The sequence below is a fragment of the Magnusiomyces paraingens genome, assembly GCF_902498895.1.
Source record: "Magnusiomyces paraingens strain CBS 517.90 genome assembly, contig: contig2, whole genome shotgun sequence".
Classification (NCBI taxonomy): Eukaryota; Fungi; Ascomycota; class Dipodascomycetes; order Dipodascales; family Dipodascaceae; genus Magnusiomyces; species Magnusiomyces paraingens.
This window is the reverse complement of record NW_022474068.1, coordinates 2380650-2396669: the sequence shown is the minus strand read 5'-3', so window position 1 is coordinate 2396669 and position 16020 is coordinate 2380650. Positions and strand designations below refer to the sequence as shown.

The following is a 16020-nucleotide window of genomic DNA, read 5'->3' as shown; positions in this document are numbered from 1 at the left end:
TATTTATTTAATTATTTCATAGACGTTTATTCTCCATATAATAGGTATCTTGCATGATCTTTGTTCCAGTTTGAAAGCCATTCCTTGGCTTTGTTCTTGGGCACAACGTAAAGTCTAGGGACACTATCAATTATAGGGACGACGGGCTTTTCTAATGAGAAAACCTTAGCTAAAGTCGATGCTTTACCGACCTTGACGAGGCCACCAGAGTCAGTTTGAGCATAAACCTCAAGTGTTTTGATGTTGGAATAATCAGAAACGTTTTTATTATCCTCACAAACCCATGGAGGCAGCTCATCACCAAAGAGTTGTTGGAGGTATTCGTTGATGGTTGTCGAGTCCACATCAGCTTGTTGGATAATGTCAGATTGCATGTCGACAGGGTATAAGAACATTACTGGGACAATAAGAGTTGAAGCAGGGTTGAGATCGTCTTCCAAATGGATTCTGACATCTGATGGAAGCGGACTCGAGCTATCGTCTTCAGTGTTTGCGCTTTTGAGTAAGGTAAATTTATGAGCAGCAATAGAGGCTTCAAGGTTACGCTTCTTTGTTTGCTTAAGTTCTTCGGCTTCGCGACGCTTACGCTCTAGTTCAAGCTTGGTGTTATGTCTAGTAGTCAGAGTTTGTAGCAGCCCAGGAAGAGTTTTGCTATCCGGAACAACCTCAACACCGTACTGTAGCAGTTGCATTCCTTCATCGGCGCGATCCACACCCAAGTAAGCCTTGCCTGCTCTGAACAATGACTTTTCATGTGCCGGCTCAAACTGAGTAAGAACGATCTTACAGTCATTGATACACTGGCGGTAGTTCTTGAGTTCAAGATTGCAAGCAGCTCTATTGGAAAAACATGCCATTTTGATTTTGCGGCCTTCCTCTGGATCTTCGCCTTTTTCTCCGAGCCACTCGACGTTGATAGCTTTTGTGTAGAACTCAACAGCATCCTTGTACCGTTTCAGTTTGTATTGCTCATTACCCTGGGCTTTAAAGTTGGCAGCAACCTCTTCTGGTTCACCTTCATATGCGAGGGCTTTAAGAGCTTCAATCTGATTGCGTGAGTTTTCATCGTTTTCATCAACGTCATCGAGCTCAGTCATAAAAAAGGGCATTTTCTTAAGCTCTTCAGCAACTTCATCGACAGTTTTGTTGGAATCCTGATAAAGTTGTGGCGGCAATGCAGGCATTCCGGGACCCGGGACGTACCGCTGGGGCGGGATCCATTCTTTTTCTTTGCTTGACATTTTTTTCTCGGGTTGTGTGGCTTGTTGATTTCGGTTCTCTTCAAAGCCTTCAGAAAAAAAAAAAAGTTTTGACAGAAAAAAAAAATAAACCCCTAACCCACAAGTATTTAAATATTGAGGCTTTCCATCGGAACCCCCCAGCAAGCCATGAATGGCAACACCCAGCAGCAACAACCACCCAGCGCCTTCCCGGAGAATCCGGAGCAACCCTTGTTGACACCGCTCCCAGGGTACCCGGTCGGGTCCGTTCTTGATGGCTCGCCACTTGTACCACCGTTTGGTGTGTCAACAGGCTTTTACTCTGCCAAAGCACGCGCACTTCAGTACTTTGATCCACACGTTAATCCTGAAGGCAGTCGGTATGTCAAGCTCTACTACCACCTGTTTTATCGCAAGAACTTGACGCGCCGAGTATTTCACGATATTCTTGACCAGATGGGGTTTAAAAATGTGGCAGAGCACGAGCGCCAAATCAACCATTTTCTTCGGGCAATTCGTGCGAGCTCAGACCCTACCGGAGACGGTGCGCCTGAAATTCTCAACAGGATGTTTTCAACTCAGGTAAAGCGTGTTGCCGTTTGTGAAAACTTTTGCATTGCTTACACATATGGCGATTTTAAGGAGGGTGCACAGATACCCAAATACTCTTGCCCCAGATGTTTCTCCGAACGCGTGTCGTGGCTTGAATACCTATCTCCGCGTCTAATTATTTCCCACATGATGGGCTCTGCGCAAATGTCTCGCATGATAAAGACAGCTCCGTTTGTTTGTCCGGAGTCGTACCAGTTTACAAATTTTTTTACGGAAAACGCGCTTCGCCTTAAGAAAATGGGCATTCTCAACTCACCATATGACTTGTTATTTGCTCTTATTGTTGACGACTCCAACTCATTTGTCACTGACGATGTTGAGCTTATTCAGATAAACCTTGTGCTTTTAAATTTGCCACCGTCAGAGCGTGCAAAACAGGAAAATACCTTCCCTGTCTTTTTCATTCCAAAGGAAACCAAAAAAGGTGAACGTGTTATAGCTCATACTTACTACCAGACAATTGTTGATGACTTTAAAGCACTTGGAAATGAAGGTATGTGGGTTTATGACGCCGAAATTGAAAAATGGGTAGTCATTAGAGCCTTTCTTGGATTTGTTTCTGGCGACTTGATTTCCAGCAGCTTACAGATGGGATATGCCAATTTTTTTGGTGGCGACTGTCCATGCAAAGTCTGTGGCCTTAAGCGGTTTTTTCTTAAGAATATTACAAGCACGCACTATTCTGGGTTTTTCAGTTTCCATTTGATAAACTATCAACTGGTACGCACCCAGGCTTTTACGAAGAACCTTGAGTGGTACAACCGGGTTTGCAGTCAATATCCATTCGATGAACAGAATTGGAAGTTTCCCGACCAGCTCTGCAAGGAATATGGCATAACTGACAAGAATGTATTTCTAGAATTGCCTAATATTTCTCTTCCTGATTCATTCCCGTTTGATGTCATGAGCATCAGCTTAGACGGAGTGCTACGGACCATTATGAATCTTTTGTTTGGAGGTCCCAGCTGCTACGAACGCCTGGAACCAAAGTATTCTTGGAGTGAGATTGCAAAAACACGAGTTCGCGAGGTAGTTGGGTGGATTAACATTTCCAAAACATGGGGGTTTTCCGATGAGGACTTGTTTGTTGCGGACAATGTAATTAATGGCACTGTCAACTCCTTTAAGTTTGGACAACTTCGTGAGTTTTTTGAGCTCTTTTCTATTTTTTATTTTGAGATTTTCCGGGGCCGTGATATTGAAGACAAGCTTCTTTTGGAGCTCAACATTTTGCGCAGAATCGCAGCTTCGCGTAAATTAACCTCACGAACAGTTGATTTTCTCAAGGCCTCTTTTGAAAATGTGATCAAGAACCTTGAAATAGTCATTACGAGAAATTACTCCGTGACAAAAAACGCCACCATTTTTACCCTCTACATTCACTTGGTCGTCCACATCACTGAAGCCATTACCAAGTGCGGCGATCTTTCAGCTTTTGTGAGCCCTGAACGTGACAAATACACGCGTCTTATGAGGGGGTATAACCGGCCATGTTCGCACTACATCCGGGCCATTATGAATTACCGCACCAAGGCCATTGCTGTGCAAGCCCTCAATGAGGCCATCTTCACCTTTTCAATAGGCCACTGTTCGTTTGAGATGGAGCTTGATACCTTCCCACCACTTGAGCAGCAGCGAGCTTGGTCAACCAGCTCCATGAAGAACCCTCTTCGTGGTGATCAGACCTATGTTCTCAAGACGTTTTTGCAAATCAATCGACTTGTTTGGAATTATTTCAACAGGGGTGACAGTTTGATCCCTGATATTGAGCGGCTGTGTGTGATTGGAGCCAATGGGATCCCTGTGAGCTTCCCGCAAGAGCACACCATCTTTCTATTGCCTGAAGATTGCCGTCGATTCCAGTTTATCCAGTTTGCGTCACTGGATAAGCAGATACCTAATGGGTTTATTTTGCGACTAGAGTCGCGTGCTGGCCAACAGCCTTGGTATGTGTATGCACGAGAATATATTCGTGTGACTGTTCACATTTGCGATTTGAATGGGCAGAACGTGCGGGCCGTAACACGGGATTTTGTTCTCTTTACCAATCTGTCTTGTCTTGAGCGCAAGATTGAAAAGACAGCTTCTCTGTGCACAGAGCTCATTTTCCCACCATCTTATGATGTTACGGAAGCCGATCGCGACAAGACATATGTCAACTATGGATACTACTACAAGATTCCATTTACGAGCGAGACCAGACAGCAGCTCAAGACATCACACGCAATAGGGATGTTTGCTCCACTTGAAGAGACATGGGGATTAGTACCATTAGAACAGGTGTCAAACCCTGTATATTCTTTTGCGGTTGTAGATGAAAACGATAAGGACATGATCAATGTTCATTTGTACGACCCGAGGCTGGAGTGCACTGTGTTTGTAGATAAAAAGGAGGTGTTTATTGACGGAAATGTGGGTGAGTTTAATATTAATGCAGAGTATCATAATGCAATGAATGCGACAGTGTGAAGGTTGCAATAGAAATAGAGTTGATGTTAAAAATATATATAGGATATATATTTATTCCGAATTTAAGTTTTCAAAACTTTAAAATGTTCAATCTGGATATATAAGCGTGATTTTCCAGATTTGGTTCACGATTTGGAAAGTCTAGTTTTATTGAACACGTTTTATTTGTTAACCGTTTAAATATTTCAAGTTTTCCTTATTTTTTTTCTTCACATTAATATTGATTTTTTTTTTTTTAAATGACCCTTCACTTTGATTTGTTTTACGAATATGCACTTTTTAAGATTGCCCCAGGCCGGTACTTGGCTGGTGACTTCCACAGCTCACAGTCCAATACTCTTTTGACTTATCTGCGCGATATGTATACTGGGGATGAATCTTGGCGTCAAATGCACCGTTTCCATAAGCGGGACCCTGTGAAAGGACTTGAGGCGTATGTGGAACAATTTTTCGGGTACTACGTTGAAGGTTTGCCAGAAATCAAAATTAGTCTTGATACAAACGCAAACGACGACGAAGATGTGCGTGCATTCAAGTCAACAGCTCGTGCGTTTATAGTGTCCCCGTTTCCTTTAATTGTCGTGGGGACTGGGAAAGCATCACAACCCAATGTAATGTTGCTGGGAAAAGATATGGAATGCGAGGGAGTGCATGATTTTGGAATTGGGCCGGATGATATGCGGATTGCAGCCAATACTGCACGGGTGCAACGATATGTCGGGATCAAAGCACAACAAATGTTGGATTACTTTTTTGGTTTACCTAAAAAAAATAATATATTTGAAGATTTGAGATTGCTAGCGTCCATGCCTGATCCCAAGACTAATTTGCCTAAAAAGCAATTACCCAAATTATTGTTCAAATCTTTAGAAGAAGTTGCCACAGGGAAGGAGACGCTGTCAGTGAGTGATAAGGAAATTGAGGAACTGGCAAGAACATTGTCAAAAGTTTTTCATGAACGTATTCCAGAAGCAAACGCAAAAGGACCTCTTTATGCTCATTTGGCTTTGCAGTATTCGAAAGTCCGTGTAATTTTGAACAACCTCAAATCCCTTCAGTTGCCTTCACTCGGCCCACTTGTTGCTATACAGGCCTCAGCCACAATTACCACGTCTCAAAACCTTTCTTCCGAGGAACAGACAAAGCGGGCTGCGCTTGAAACTTTTATTTTAAGCGACAAGCCAACACATGCTTCTTCATCTTCCTTAAAAGCTGTGCCTAACGAAAATGATGGCCTTGTTTCTTGTGCCAACACGTTCTCGCCGCTGCTGTGTATTCGGTTTCTTCGACTCCTTCAGAAATATAACGCAGACAATGAAAACCCTGCCAGTGCGGTGGACGTTGACGAAAGCCAGTTTGACGAAAAGTCGGTAGACGGGTTGAATATGGAAACTGAAGAAGAGGATCTCAATGTGGAGCCATGGGGGAACCAAGCCAATGTTTTTTTTGAATGAATGAATGGAAAAAAAGAAATGAATACCACAATGTAGTGTAAAGTAAATAAATAAAAAAGTTAAACGATCCCGGTGAGGATTGAACTCACGATCTCACGATTAACAGTCGTGCGCCTTAGCCAGCTTGGCCACGGAGTCATTTTAATAATTTAAAAACCCAACTTAGAAGGGCTATTTAAAGTATGTCGGCTATATTAGTAAAGTATGCTAAATTTCTTTAAAGTTCAACATAAAAACCATGTCAGACCCCCCCAACAACACCCAAACCACGTTTAGTGGCGGCGACCCTCCTGCCGACAATAATTATACCGACAATAATAATGAACAGACTAATATTAATGATATGCAAAAAATTATTGCTGTTGAACTGAAGGAGAAAGAAAGTTCTCATTCCAGAGGACCTCATTCTCATGAAGCTCATCACATCAAACCCTCGACAAAAATCCAAAAAAATAATGAAAAACCAGACTCCCATAAAAAAATTGAAACTATCCACAAAAAGCTTGAATCGAATGATAAGCATAATGCTTCTTCAAACCACGAAACCCCCGTTGAAACCCCTATTGTGAATGTTGGTCCAACCTTGAACCCTACCTTTGACTCTTCACCAGATGGTGGTGATGTGGAAATTGACGCAACACCATCACGTGACATGGATGTTCTCATGCCGGATGCAAATCCATTTGGTGATAATTCTGAAGCCTGGGAATACATCTTAAAACTTAAGGATGTATTTCTGGTTGAATTGTCTATTGTTAAAGAAGACTTGAGTATTACAATTGAAGATTGGGAAATAAAATTTCAAAATCTTGAACTTAAAAACAATGAGTTAGCTAAACAACTCATTGCTTTGACCGAAAAGCTTAAGGCTTCAGAAGGACAAGTGAATTCTCTTCGCTCAGAACTTGATGTTTTGAGAAACAATCAGGTTCACACAGAAGTTAAACATGTAATGTTTGAAAAACTTAAAAGGAAGTTAAGGATAATAAGGATCATTGCGATAAAGTGAAACATAAAGCTGATGAAATAGCTAAGATGACTCTTCAAGATTTGTCTCAAGAAAAGCAAGAAACAAAAGAATTATCGACACTGAAATCAAGGAATTCAAAGAAATGACCAACAATCTTGAGAAAAGAGTTGATAATATGGAATACAAAGTTGGAACTATTTCAACTAAGGCTGATTTAACTACCAAAGAACTTAGCTACGCAAAAAGGAAATCAAGAGTGCGGTAAGAAAAGTCGACACTTTGCCTTTTGCTTTGACCCTAAAACTCCAAATGGAGCAACTCCAAAGTTGAAAGACATTATGAAGGCTCAAAAACAACACCGTGAAACTAAAGTTGATGAAGACAAACCCACTTTTAGAGTGTGCATAAGAATTCCAGATACCATGAAAAGAGTTAATATCCCTGCGATTGGAAAGAAAATTGATGCGGTTGCACAAAAGCCGGTGGCTCAGGAAATAGGCTATACTGTCAAAGGGCATTTATATGTTCAACTTAATGACAAAGATTTTGCTGATAAAGCTGCAGAATGGATCCCCAAAGTTGACCCTACTTATTCAGTGCTTGACACAGATTCTTGGTACAAGGCTGTACTTCAGGAAATACCTAATACGGCATCGATTGAAGACTTGAAAGAAACTCTCTACAATTTTAATGATTACCATATTGTTTTGAATACCGAACCCAAAATCATTAGCAGAAACCAATTTACCCAAACAGCATTGGTTTCATTCAGAAATGCCCAAGACTATGCAAAGTGTGCTGATAATCTTATTATCCAGTACACAAAAGTTAAAGTTAGACCTTTTATTAGCAGAAAAAAACTCCTGAAGAACTCCAAGCTATGCGTAATAAGATACGATTATTGAAAAATGAATCAGACAAAAAGGATAATGAGGCCCATCCTGTTTCCACTGACGACTCACAAGATGAACCGATGAAAGAAACAAATATTGAAGAACTAGATGAATCCAATGAGGAAGAAAACGAAAACAATTCTATTACATCCAATGAATTATAAAGTATTCCAACTCAATTGTCATAAATCGAAATCTATTACTGAAACTATCTTAGATAAAAAAGAACCTGATATCTTGTTATTACAAGAACCTTACTTTAACAACTATGGGCCCATTAAACATAAAGATTGGATCCCAATCTTTACAGAAACTGGAAAAGAAAAAAATAAATGCAGAGCAATTACTTACATTAGGTCTAACTCTGACTTACGAGCATTAACTACTAAAATTGAAAAGTTTACAAATCGAGATATGGTTACCATTTTGGTTAAAGACATTACAATTGTCAATGTCTATAATCAACCGAAACCATCCAAGAAATACCCTGAGCCACCGGTTTTTGAGTTTCTCAAACGGGAGATCAAGGAACAATACTCAAAGATTGTCATTGCAGGTGATTATAACTTACATCACAAGGAATGGGAGTCAAGGGCAGGTCCGAATACGGAAGCAGATGAAGTTGTTGAGTGGCTACATGAAAATGATATGATGTTAATTACTCCAAGAAATCAAAAAACATACAACAATAGAACCAATATTGATTTGGTTTATGGCTCAGTGGACTTACTTCATAGAATTTCATTTAGTGGAGTGGATGAAAATACACTAAGTGATCACTCAATTGTGGAGTGGGACATTTATATGTCTCAGAGTAAAAACAGGGATGAAGTTTTACTTCGGTGAAGAGATTGAATATTAAGAATGCAGATTGGGAAAAGTTTGACAAGGAGCTTTCTTCTGCCATTAAAGATTTTAATGTGCATAACAAAACTCTAAAATCAACTGACCAAATTGATGACCAAGCTAAAGTTCTTGAGGAGGTTGTAAAAAGAGCAATGGCAAAGTCGATGAAGGAAGTTAAGGTGATGAAAAAGTCCAAACGCTATTGGAATCAAGAATTAAGGGAGAAGTTAGAAAAAGCGCTAGAAGCTAAAAGGGAAGCCCGTCAAAGACAACCTTCTTTGGCTTTGAAACGACAAAAAATTGAAGAGGCGAAAAAAGCTAGAAAAATTTTGACCACAGTTTGCGTGAAGCAAGTACTGAGCAATGGAATAAATATTTGTCTAGTTTAGAAGGAAATGACATTTGGAAGATTTTGAAGTATATTAATCCAAAAAGCAATGATACCATTATACCACAAATTAGAAAAGAAGATGGAACTCTCACTACTACTGTTGACGAAAAAAGACATGAAATATGGAAGGCACTTCTACCTGAAATTGATCATGGTCTTGATAGAGAGTTTGAAATTGACGACGATTCTCGATGGCCAAAATTAGAGTTTGATGAAGTTGACTCTGCATTGGCTGATACCCCAAATGATAAAGCTCCAGGAGACGATGGAATTACTGGCAAAGTTTTAAAGATGGCATGGCTGAATAAAGACTTTAAGGAAAGGTTTTTCAAGCTTCTCCAAGCTTGTGTGAAGTTTGGATACCACCCAAAAGTCTGGAGACATGGCATTATTGTTGTTATACCTAAACCTAAGAAACCTGACTATTCAAAGCCAAGAGCATACCGACCAATTTCCTTACTTAAGATTCCATCTAAAGTACTGGAAAAAATTATACAAAAAGAATGACCAAGCTTACAACACACTTACTTCCACCAGAGCAATATGGGGAAGACAAGGTTATTGTGCTACTGATGCTGTTTTGGAACTTGTCCAAAGAATTGAAACTAGTAAAGAAAAATTTCAGCTATGCTCATTGATATTCAAGGAGCTTTTGATAATGTCAACAGAAATTTATTGGCAGACACAATGGAGGATATGAAACTACCCAAAGCACTTATAAACTGGACATACCAATTTGTAAGTGAAAGAGAAGCTAGTATGCTCATGGACCGAAGAAAGGATCAGTGCAAAAAATTAGTACTGGAATTCCGCAAGGCTCACCTATTTCACCACTACTTTTTTTGATATATTCCACACCAATGTATCATGCCATTAAAGAATGGGGTGGAACTCCTTTTGGCTTTATTGATGATGTGACTATTACCGTTGAAGGTAAAATTGAAGAAAATACCAAAAGCTTAAGCAACATATTAGAAAAATGTTGTAATTGGGCTAAATCAAGAATGACCAAAATTGATTTGGGTGATAAATTGGGTTTTATTCATTTTACAAAAAATGTGAAACCTAAAGATGAGAAAGTGCAACTTACTTTACCTAATGGAGAACTTCGTGAACCCCAGAAGGAAGTTAAATTGCTTGGAATTACTTTGAACAATCTGCTTGATTTTAAATCTCATATTTTGAATAAAATCAATAAAGCAAGAAAAGCTGTTGGTGCTATTTGGCATCTTGGTGGCGTGCAAAAAGGTATGCGAGGGTCTGCAGTCAGATCACTGTATATTGCTTGCGTGAGACCAATTGTTGAATATGGCTTAGAAATTTGGCATCATAAAATCTTGAAAGGAGAAATCCACAAGTTGGAAGTGATGCAGAACATGGCTTTAAGAAGAATTGTTGGTGCTTATCGCACAACTCCTATTGCGGTATTACAAAGGAAGCTGGTATTATGCCATATAGTATTAGGCTAAAATTTATGGTGGCACGAAAAGCTATTCGTTTACACCTAAATATTAGCAAAACTAATCCTATTAATGGTCATTTGTTAACATTGATTGAGAAATCTCCAATTGCAAAGCTAACCACGCTTTACATGTTGGCGAAAGATGATAGAGACTATATGATTAAAAGGATGAAAAACGAACATGCAAGAGGGTTGAACCTCTTACACTGAAACAACAACAAAATCAGACGATTGGAATTTTGAAGAAACAAGCAATGGAAGAATGGCAAGAAATGTATTGGAACAGCAGTAAGGATCTGTGGTATCATAATATCACAGTGGAGTCGAAATGTACTGATAATCTTTCCAAAATGGTTACAGGAGTGATCATGAAGAAAGATAGTCGAAGGATCTTGAGTAATATTACTCAGTTTCGCACAGGCCATGGCAACTTTGGCGCATGGTTTAAAAAGTTTGGAATTGAAAAGGATAGTTACAACTGCAAATGTGGAGAGCTGGAAACAGTTCATCACATTTTAGTTGAGTGTCCTTTGCTTGAAGAGGAAAGAAAAGGACTGAAACGGATATCTCCAGAGATGGACATGTCGACTCTCTTAAACAGTTTAACTGGCTTACAAGAGATTGTAAGCTTTATCTCTGCTTGGAGGGATTAAGAAATACAATTACAGCGTTGATGAAGACAAGTGGAGATAGGTTGGGAAGGTTTGGTTATTTTTAACCCCCTGTTCCTCGTAAGCTGGCATCAGGACTTATTTTCGGGCTGTTGGAGATGCAATGTTGAAGCCAAAATTAAAAGTTTATTATCAAAATGAAAAAATATATAGTATGGACAAGAAGGATAGCGCAGATGCTGATGTTATATAATTCTATAACCCTTGAATAAAAACAAACAAACAAACAATTAAAGTTCAACATATGGATGTTCTCATGCCGGATGCAAATCCATTTGGTGATAATTCTGAAGCCTGGGAATACATCTTAAAACTTAAGGATGTATTTCTGGTTGAATTGTCTATTGTTAAAGAAGACTTGAGTATTACAATTGAAGATTGGGAAATAAAATTTCAAAATCTTGAACTTAAAAACAATGAGTTAGCTAAACAACTCATTGCTTTGACCGAAAAGCTTAAAGTTTCAGAAGGACAAGTGAATTCTCTTCGCTCAGAACTTGATGTTTTAAGAAACAATCAGGTTCACACAGAAGTTAAACATGTGATGTTTGAAAAACTCAAAAAGGAAGTTAAGGATAATAAGGATCATTGCGATAAAGTGAAACATAAAGCTGATGAAATAGCTAAGATGACTCTTCAAGATTTGTCTCAAGAAAAAGCAAGAAACAAAAGAATTATCGACACTGAAATCAAGGAATTCAAAGAAATGACCAACAATCTTGAGAAAAGAGTTGATAATATGGAATACAAAGTTGGAACTATTTCAACTAAGGCTGATTTAACTACCAAAGAACTTAGCTACGCAAAAAAGGAAATCAAGAGCGCGGTAAGAAAAGTCGACACTTTGCCTTTTGCTTTGACCCCTAAAACTCCAAATGGAGCAACTCCAAAGTTGAAAGACATTATGAAGGCTCAAAAACAACACCGTGAAACTAAAGTCGATGACGATAAACCCACTTTTAGAGTGTGCATAAGAATTCCAGATACCATGAAAAGAGTTAATATCCCTGCGATTGGAAAGAAAATTGATGCGGTTGCACAAAAGTCGGTGGCTCAGGAAATAGGCTATACTGTCAAAGGGCATTTATATGTTCAACTTAATGACAAAGATTTTGCTGATAAAGCTGCAGAATGGATCCCCAAAGTTGACCCTACTTATTCAGTGCTTGACACAGATTCTTGGTACAAGGCTGTACTTCAGGAAATACCTAATACGGCATCGATTGAAGACTTGAAAGAAACTCTCTACAATTTTAATGATTACCATATTGTTTTGAATACCGAACCCAAAATCATTAGCAGAAACCAATTTACCCAAACAGCATTGGTTTCATTCAGAAATGCCCAAGACTATGCAAAGTGTGCTGATAATCTTATTATCCAGTACACAAAAGTTAAAGTTAGACCTTTTATTAGGAGGAAAAAAACTCCTGAAGAACTCCAAGCTATGCGTAATAAGATACGATTATTGAAAAATGAATCAGACAAAAAGGATAATGAGGCCCATCCTGTTTCCACTGACGACTCACAAGATGAACCGATGAAAGAAACAAATATTGAAGAACTAGACGAATCCAATGAGGAAGAAAACGAAAACAATTCTATTACATCCAATGAATTATAAAGTATTCCAACTCAATTGTCATAAATCGAAATCTATTACTGAAACTATCTTAGATAAAAAAGAACCTGATATCTTGTTATTACAAGAACCTTACTTTAACAACTATGGGCCCATTAAACATAAAGATTGGATCCCAATCTTTACAAAAACTGGAAAAGAAAAAAATAAATGCAGAGCAATTACTTACATTAGGTCTAACTCTGACTTACGAGCATTAACTACTAAAATTGAAAAGTTTACAAATCGAGATATGGTTACCATTTTGGTTAAAGACATTACAATTGTCAATGTCTATAATCAACCGAAACCATCCAAGAAATACCCTGAGCCACCGGTTTTTGAGTTTCTCAAACGGGAGATCAAGGAACAATACTCAAAGATTGTCATTGCAGGTGATTATAACTTACATCACAAGGAATGGGAGTCAAGGGCAGGTCCGAATACGGAAGCAGATGAAGTTGTTGGGTGGCTACATGAAAATGATATGATGTTAATTACTCCAAGAAATCAAAAAACATACAACAATAGAACCAATATTGATTTGGTTTATGGCTCAGTGGACTTACTTCATAGAATTTCATTTAGTGGAGTGGATGAAAATACACTAAGTGATCACTCAATTGTGGAGTGAGACATCTATATGTCTCAGAGTAAAAACGGGGATGAAGTTTCTACTTCGGTGAAGAGATTGAATATTAAGAATGCAGATTGGGAAAAGTTTGACAAGGAGCTTTCTTCTGCCATTAAAGATTTTAATGTGCATAACAAAACTCTAAAATCAACTGACCAAATTGATGACCAAGCTAAAGTTCTTGAGGAGGTTGTAAAAAGAGCAATGGCAAAGTCGATGAAGAAAGTTAAGGTGATGAAAAAGTCCAAACGCTATTGGAATCAAGAATTAAGGGAGAAGTTAGAAAAAGCGCTAGAAGCTAAAAGGGAAGCCCGTCAAAGGCAACCTTCTTTGGCTTTGAAACGACAAAAAATTGAAGAGGCGAAAAAAGCTAGAAAAATTTTTGACCACAGTTTGCGTGAAGCAAGTACTGAGCAATGGAATAAATATTTGTCTAGTTTAGAAGGAAATGACATTTGGAAGATTTTGAAGTACATTAATCCAAAAAGCAATGATACCATTATACCACAAATTAGAAAAGAAGATGGAACTCTCACTACTACTGTTGACGAAAAAAGACATGAAATATGGAAGGCACTTCTACCTGAAATTGATCATGGTCTTGATAGAGAGTTTGAAATTGATGACGATTCTCGATGGCCAAAATTAGAGTTTGATGAAGTTGACTCTGCATTGGCTGATACCCCAAATGATAAAGCTCCAGGAGACGATGGAATTACTGGCAAAGTTTTAAAGATGGCATGGCTGAATAAAGACTTTAAGGAAAGGTTTTTCAAGCTTCTCCAAGCTTGTGTGAAGTTTGGATACCACCCAAAAGTCTGGAGACATGGCATTATTGTTGTTATACCTAAACCTAAGAAACCTGACTATTCAAAGCCAAGAGCATACCGACCAATTTCCTTACTTAAGATTCCATCTAAAGTACTGGAAAAATTATACAAAAAAGAATGACCAAACTTACAACACACTTACTTCCACCAGAGCAATATGGGGAAGACAAGGTTATTGTGCTACTGATGCTGTTTTGGAACTTGTCCAAAGAATTGAAACTAGTAAAGAAAAAATTTCAGCTATGCTCATTGATATTCAAGGAGCTTTTGATAATGTTAACAGAAATATATTGGCACACACAATGAAGGATATGAAACTACCCAAAGCACTTATAAACTGGACGTACCAATTTGTAAGTGAAAGAGAAGCTAGTATGCTCATGGACCGAAGAAAAGGATCAGTGCAAAAAATTAGTACTGGAATTCCGCAAGGCTCACCTATTTCACCACTACTTTTTTTTGATATATTCCACACCAATGTATCATGCCATTAAAGAATGGGGTGAAACTCCTTTTGGCTTTATTGATGATGTGACTATTACCGTTGAAGGTAAAATTGAAGAAAATACCAAAAGCTTAAGCAACATATTGGAAAAATGTTGTAATTGGGCTAAATCAAGAATGACCAAAATTGATTTGGGTGATAAATTGGTTTTTATTCATTTTACAAAAAATGTGAAACCTAAAGATGAGAAAGTGCAACTTACTTTACCTAATGGAGAACTTTGTGAACCCCAGAAGGAAGTTAAATTGCTTGGAATTACTTTGAACAATCTGCTTGATTTTAAATCTCATATTTTGAATAAAATTAATAAAGCAAGAAAAGCTGTTGGTGCTATTTGGCATCTTGGTGGCGTGCAAAAAGGTATGCGAGGGTCTGCAGTCAGATCACTGTATATTGCTTGCGTGAGACCAATTGTCGAATATGGCTTAGAAATTTGGCATCATAAAATCTTGAAAGGAGAAATTCACAAGTTGGAAGTGATGCAGAACATGGCTTTAAGAAGAATTGTTGGTGCTTATCGCACGACTCCTATTGCGGTACTACAAAAGGAAGCTGGTATTATGCCATATAGTATTAGGCTAAAATTTATGGTGGCACGAAAAGCTATTCGTTTACACCTAAATATTAGCAAAACTAATCCTATTAATGGTCATTTGTTAACATTGATTGAGATATCTCCAATTGCAAAGCCAACCACGCTTTACTTTTTGGCGAAAGATGATGGAGACTACATGATTAAGAAGGATGAAAAATGAACATGCAAGAGGGTTGAACCTCTTACACTGAAGCAAGAACAAAATCAGATGATTGGAATTTTGAAGAAACAAGCAATGGAAGAATGGCAAGAAATATATTGGAATAGTAATAAGGATCTGGTATCATAATATTACAGTGGAGTCGAAATGTACTGATAATCTTTCCAAAATGGTTACGGGAGTGATCATGAAGAAAGATAGTCGAAGGATCTTGAGTAATATTACTCAGTTTCGCATAGGCTATGGCAAGTTGGAAGTGATGCATAATAAGACTTTGAGAAGAGTGGTTGATGTTTATCTCAGAATATACTTTGAAATATTAGAAAAAAAAGTGATATTAAACCATATTGTATTTTATTTGGTATATTAAAAATTAATACAATTGTATTTTTAAAAAGTATATGCCAATAGTTCAACTAATTATTTACATATACAACAATCAAATAGCTATCACAATAATGAGAATGGGGTTTCCATTTCAATACCGTTCAACAATCTTTTATAATGGTAACCACTATATTTATAATTTTTAGTAAATAGTGAACATTTCACAACTAGAACACACTAAACTTTATAACTGTTTACCTCAACATCTTTATTCAACTCTTTCAAAAATCTCACTCCAAGGCAAAAAAAAAAAAAAAAACCAAGTATAAAAAGATCTAAAAACACAAAAAAATAATGGTC

The 16020-nt window shown here is 38.0% G+C and overlaps 9 protein-coding genes across 9 annotated transcripts; 8 read left to right on the top strand and 1 right to left on the bottom strand.

Annotated features, from left to right (window-relative positions):
- Positions 1-26: 26 nt before the first annotated feature.
- On the bottom strand, positions 27-1241 carry SAPINGB_P002491 (uncharacterized protein; the record flags this gene model as incomplete). The annotated part of the gene is made up of 1 exon (XM_031997210.1): positions 27-1241. One exon carries the CDS (start codon positions 1239-1241, stop codon positions 27-29), a length of 1215 nt encoding a protein of 404 aa, XP_031853101.1.
- A 147-nt stretch (positions 1242-1388) lies between these two features.
- SAPINGB_P002490 (uncharacterized protein) lies at positions 1389-4301 on the top strand (the record flags this gene model as incomplete). The annotated part of the gene is made up of 1 exon (XM_031997209.1): positions 1389-4301. One exon carries the CDS (start codon positions 1389-1391, stop codon positions 4299-4301), a length of 2913 nt encoding a protein of 970 aa, XP_031853100.1.
- Positions 4302-4540: 239 nt separating this feature from the next.
- On the top strand, positions 4541-5755 carry SAPINGB_P002489 (uncharacterized protein; the record flags this gene model as incomplete). Its single annotated transcript, XM_031997208.1, has 1 exon — positions 4541-5755. One exon carries the CDS (start codon positions 4541-4543, stop codon positions 5753-5755), a length of 1215 nt encoding a protein of 404 aa, XP_031853099.1.
- Positions 5756-5993: 238 nt separating this feature from the next.
- On the top strand, positions 5994-7630 carry SAPINGB_P002488 (uncharacterized protein; the record flags this gene model as incomplete). The annotated part of the gene is made up of 2 exons (XM_031997207.1): positions 5994-6704; positions 6953-7630. The coding sequence occupies 2 exons, from the start codon at positions 5994-5996 to the stop codon at positions 7628-7630; spliced, it is 1389 nt and encodes a 462-aa protein (XP_031853098.1).
- Positions 7631-7771: 141 nt separating this feature from the next.
- On the top strand, positions 7772-9362 carry SAPINGB_P002487 (uncharacterized protein; the record flags this gene model as incomplete). Its single annotated transcript, XM_031997206.1, has 3 exons — positions 7772-8432; positions 8489-8690; positions 8927-9362. 3 exons carry the CDS (start codon positions 7772-7774, stop codon positions 9360-9362), a joined length of 1299 nt encoding a protein of 432 aa, XP_031853097.1.
- Positions 9363-9715: 353 nt separating this feature from the next.
- On the top strand, positions 9716-10970 carry SAPINGB_P002486 (uncharacterized protein; the record flags this gene model as incomplete). Its single annotated transcript, XM_031997205.1, has 2 exons — positions 9716-10297; positions 10545-10970. 2 exons carry the CDS (start codon positions 9716-9718, stop codon positions 10968-10970), a joined length of 1008 nt encoding a protein of 335 aa, XP_031853096.1.
- Positions 10971-11232: 262 nt separating this feature from the next.
- Positions 11233-12612, top strand: SAPINGB_P002485 (uncharacterized protein; the record flags this gene model as incomplete). The annotated part of the gene is made up of 1 exon (XM_031997204.1): positions 11233-12612. The coding sequence occupies one exon, from the start codon at positions 11233-11235 to the stop codon at positions 12610-12612; it is 1380 nt and encodes a 459-aa protein (XP_031853095.1).
- A 640-nt stretch (positions 12613-13252) lies between these two features.
- On the top strand, positions 13253-14194 carry SAPINGB_P002484 (uncharacterized protein; the record flags this gene model as incomplete). The annotated part of the gene is made up of 1 exon (XM_031997203.1): positions 13253-14194. One exon carries the CDS (start codon positions 13253-13255, stop codon positions 14192-14194), a length of 942 nt encoding a protein of 313 aa, XP_031853094.1.
- Positions 14195-14550: 356 nt separating this feature from the next.
- Positions 14551-15333, top strand: SAPINGB_P002483 (uncharacterized protein; the record flags this gene model as incomplete). Its single annotated transcript, XM_031997202.1, has 1 exon — positions 14551-15333. The coding sequence occupies one exon, from the start codon at positions 14551-14553 to the stop codon at positions 15331-15333; it is 783 nt and encodes a 260-aa protein (XP_031853093.1).
- Positions 15334-16020: the final 687 nt, after the last annotated feature.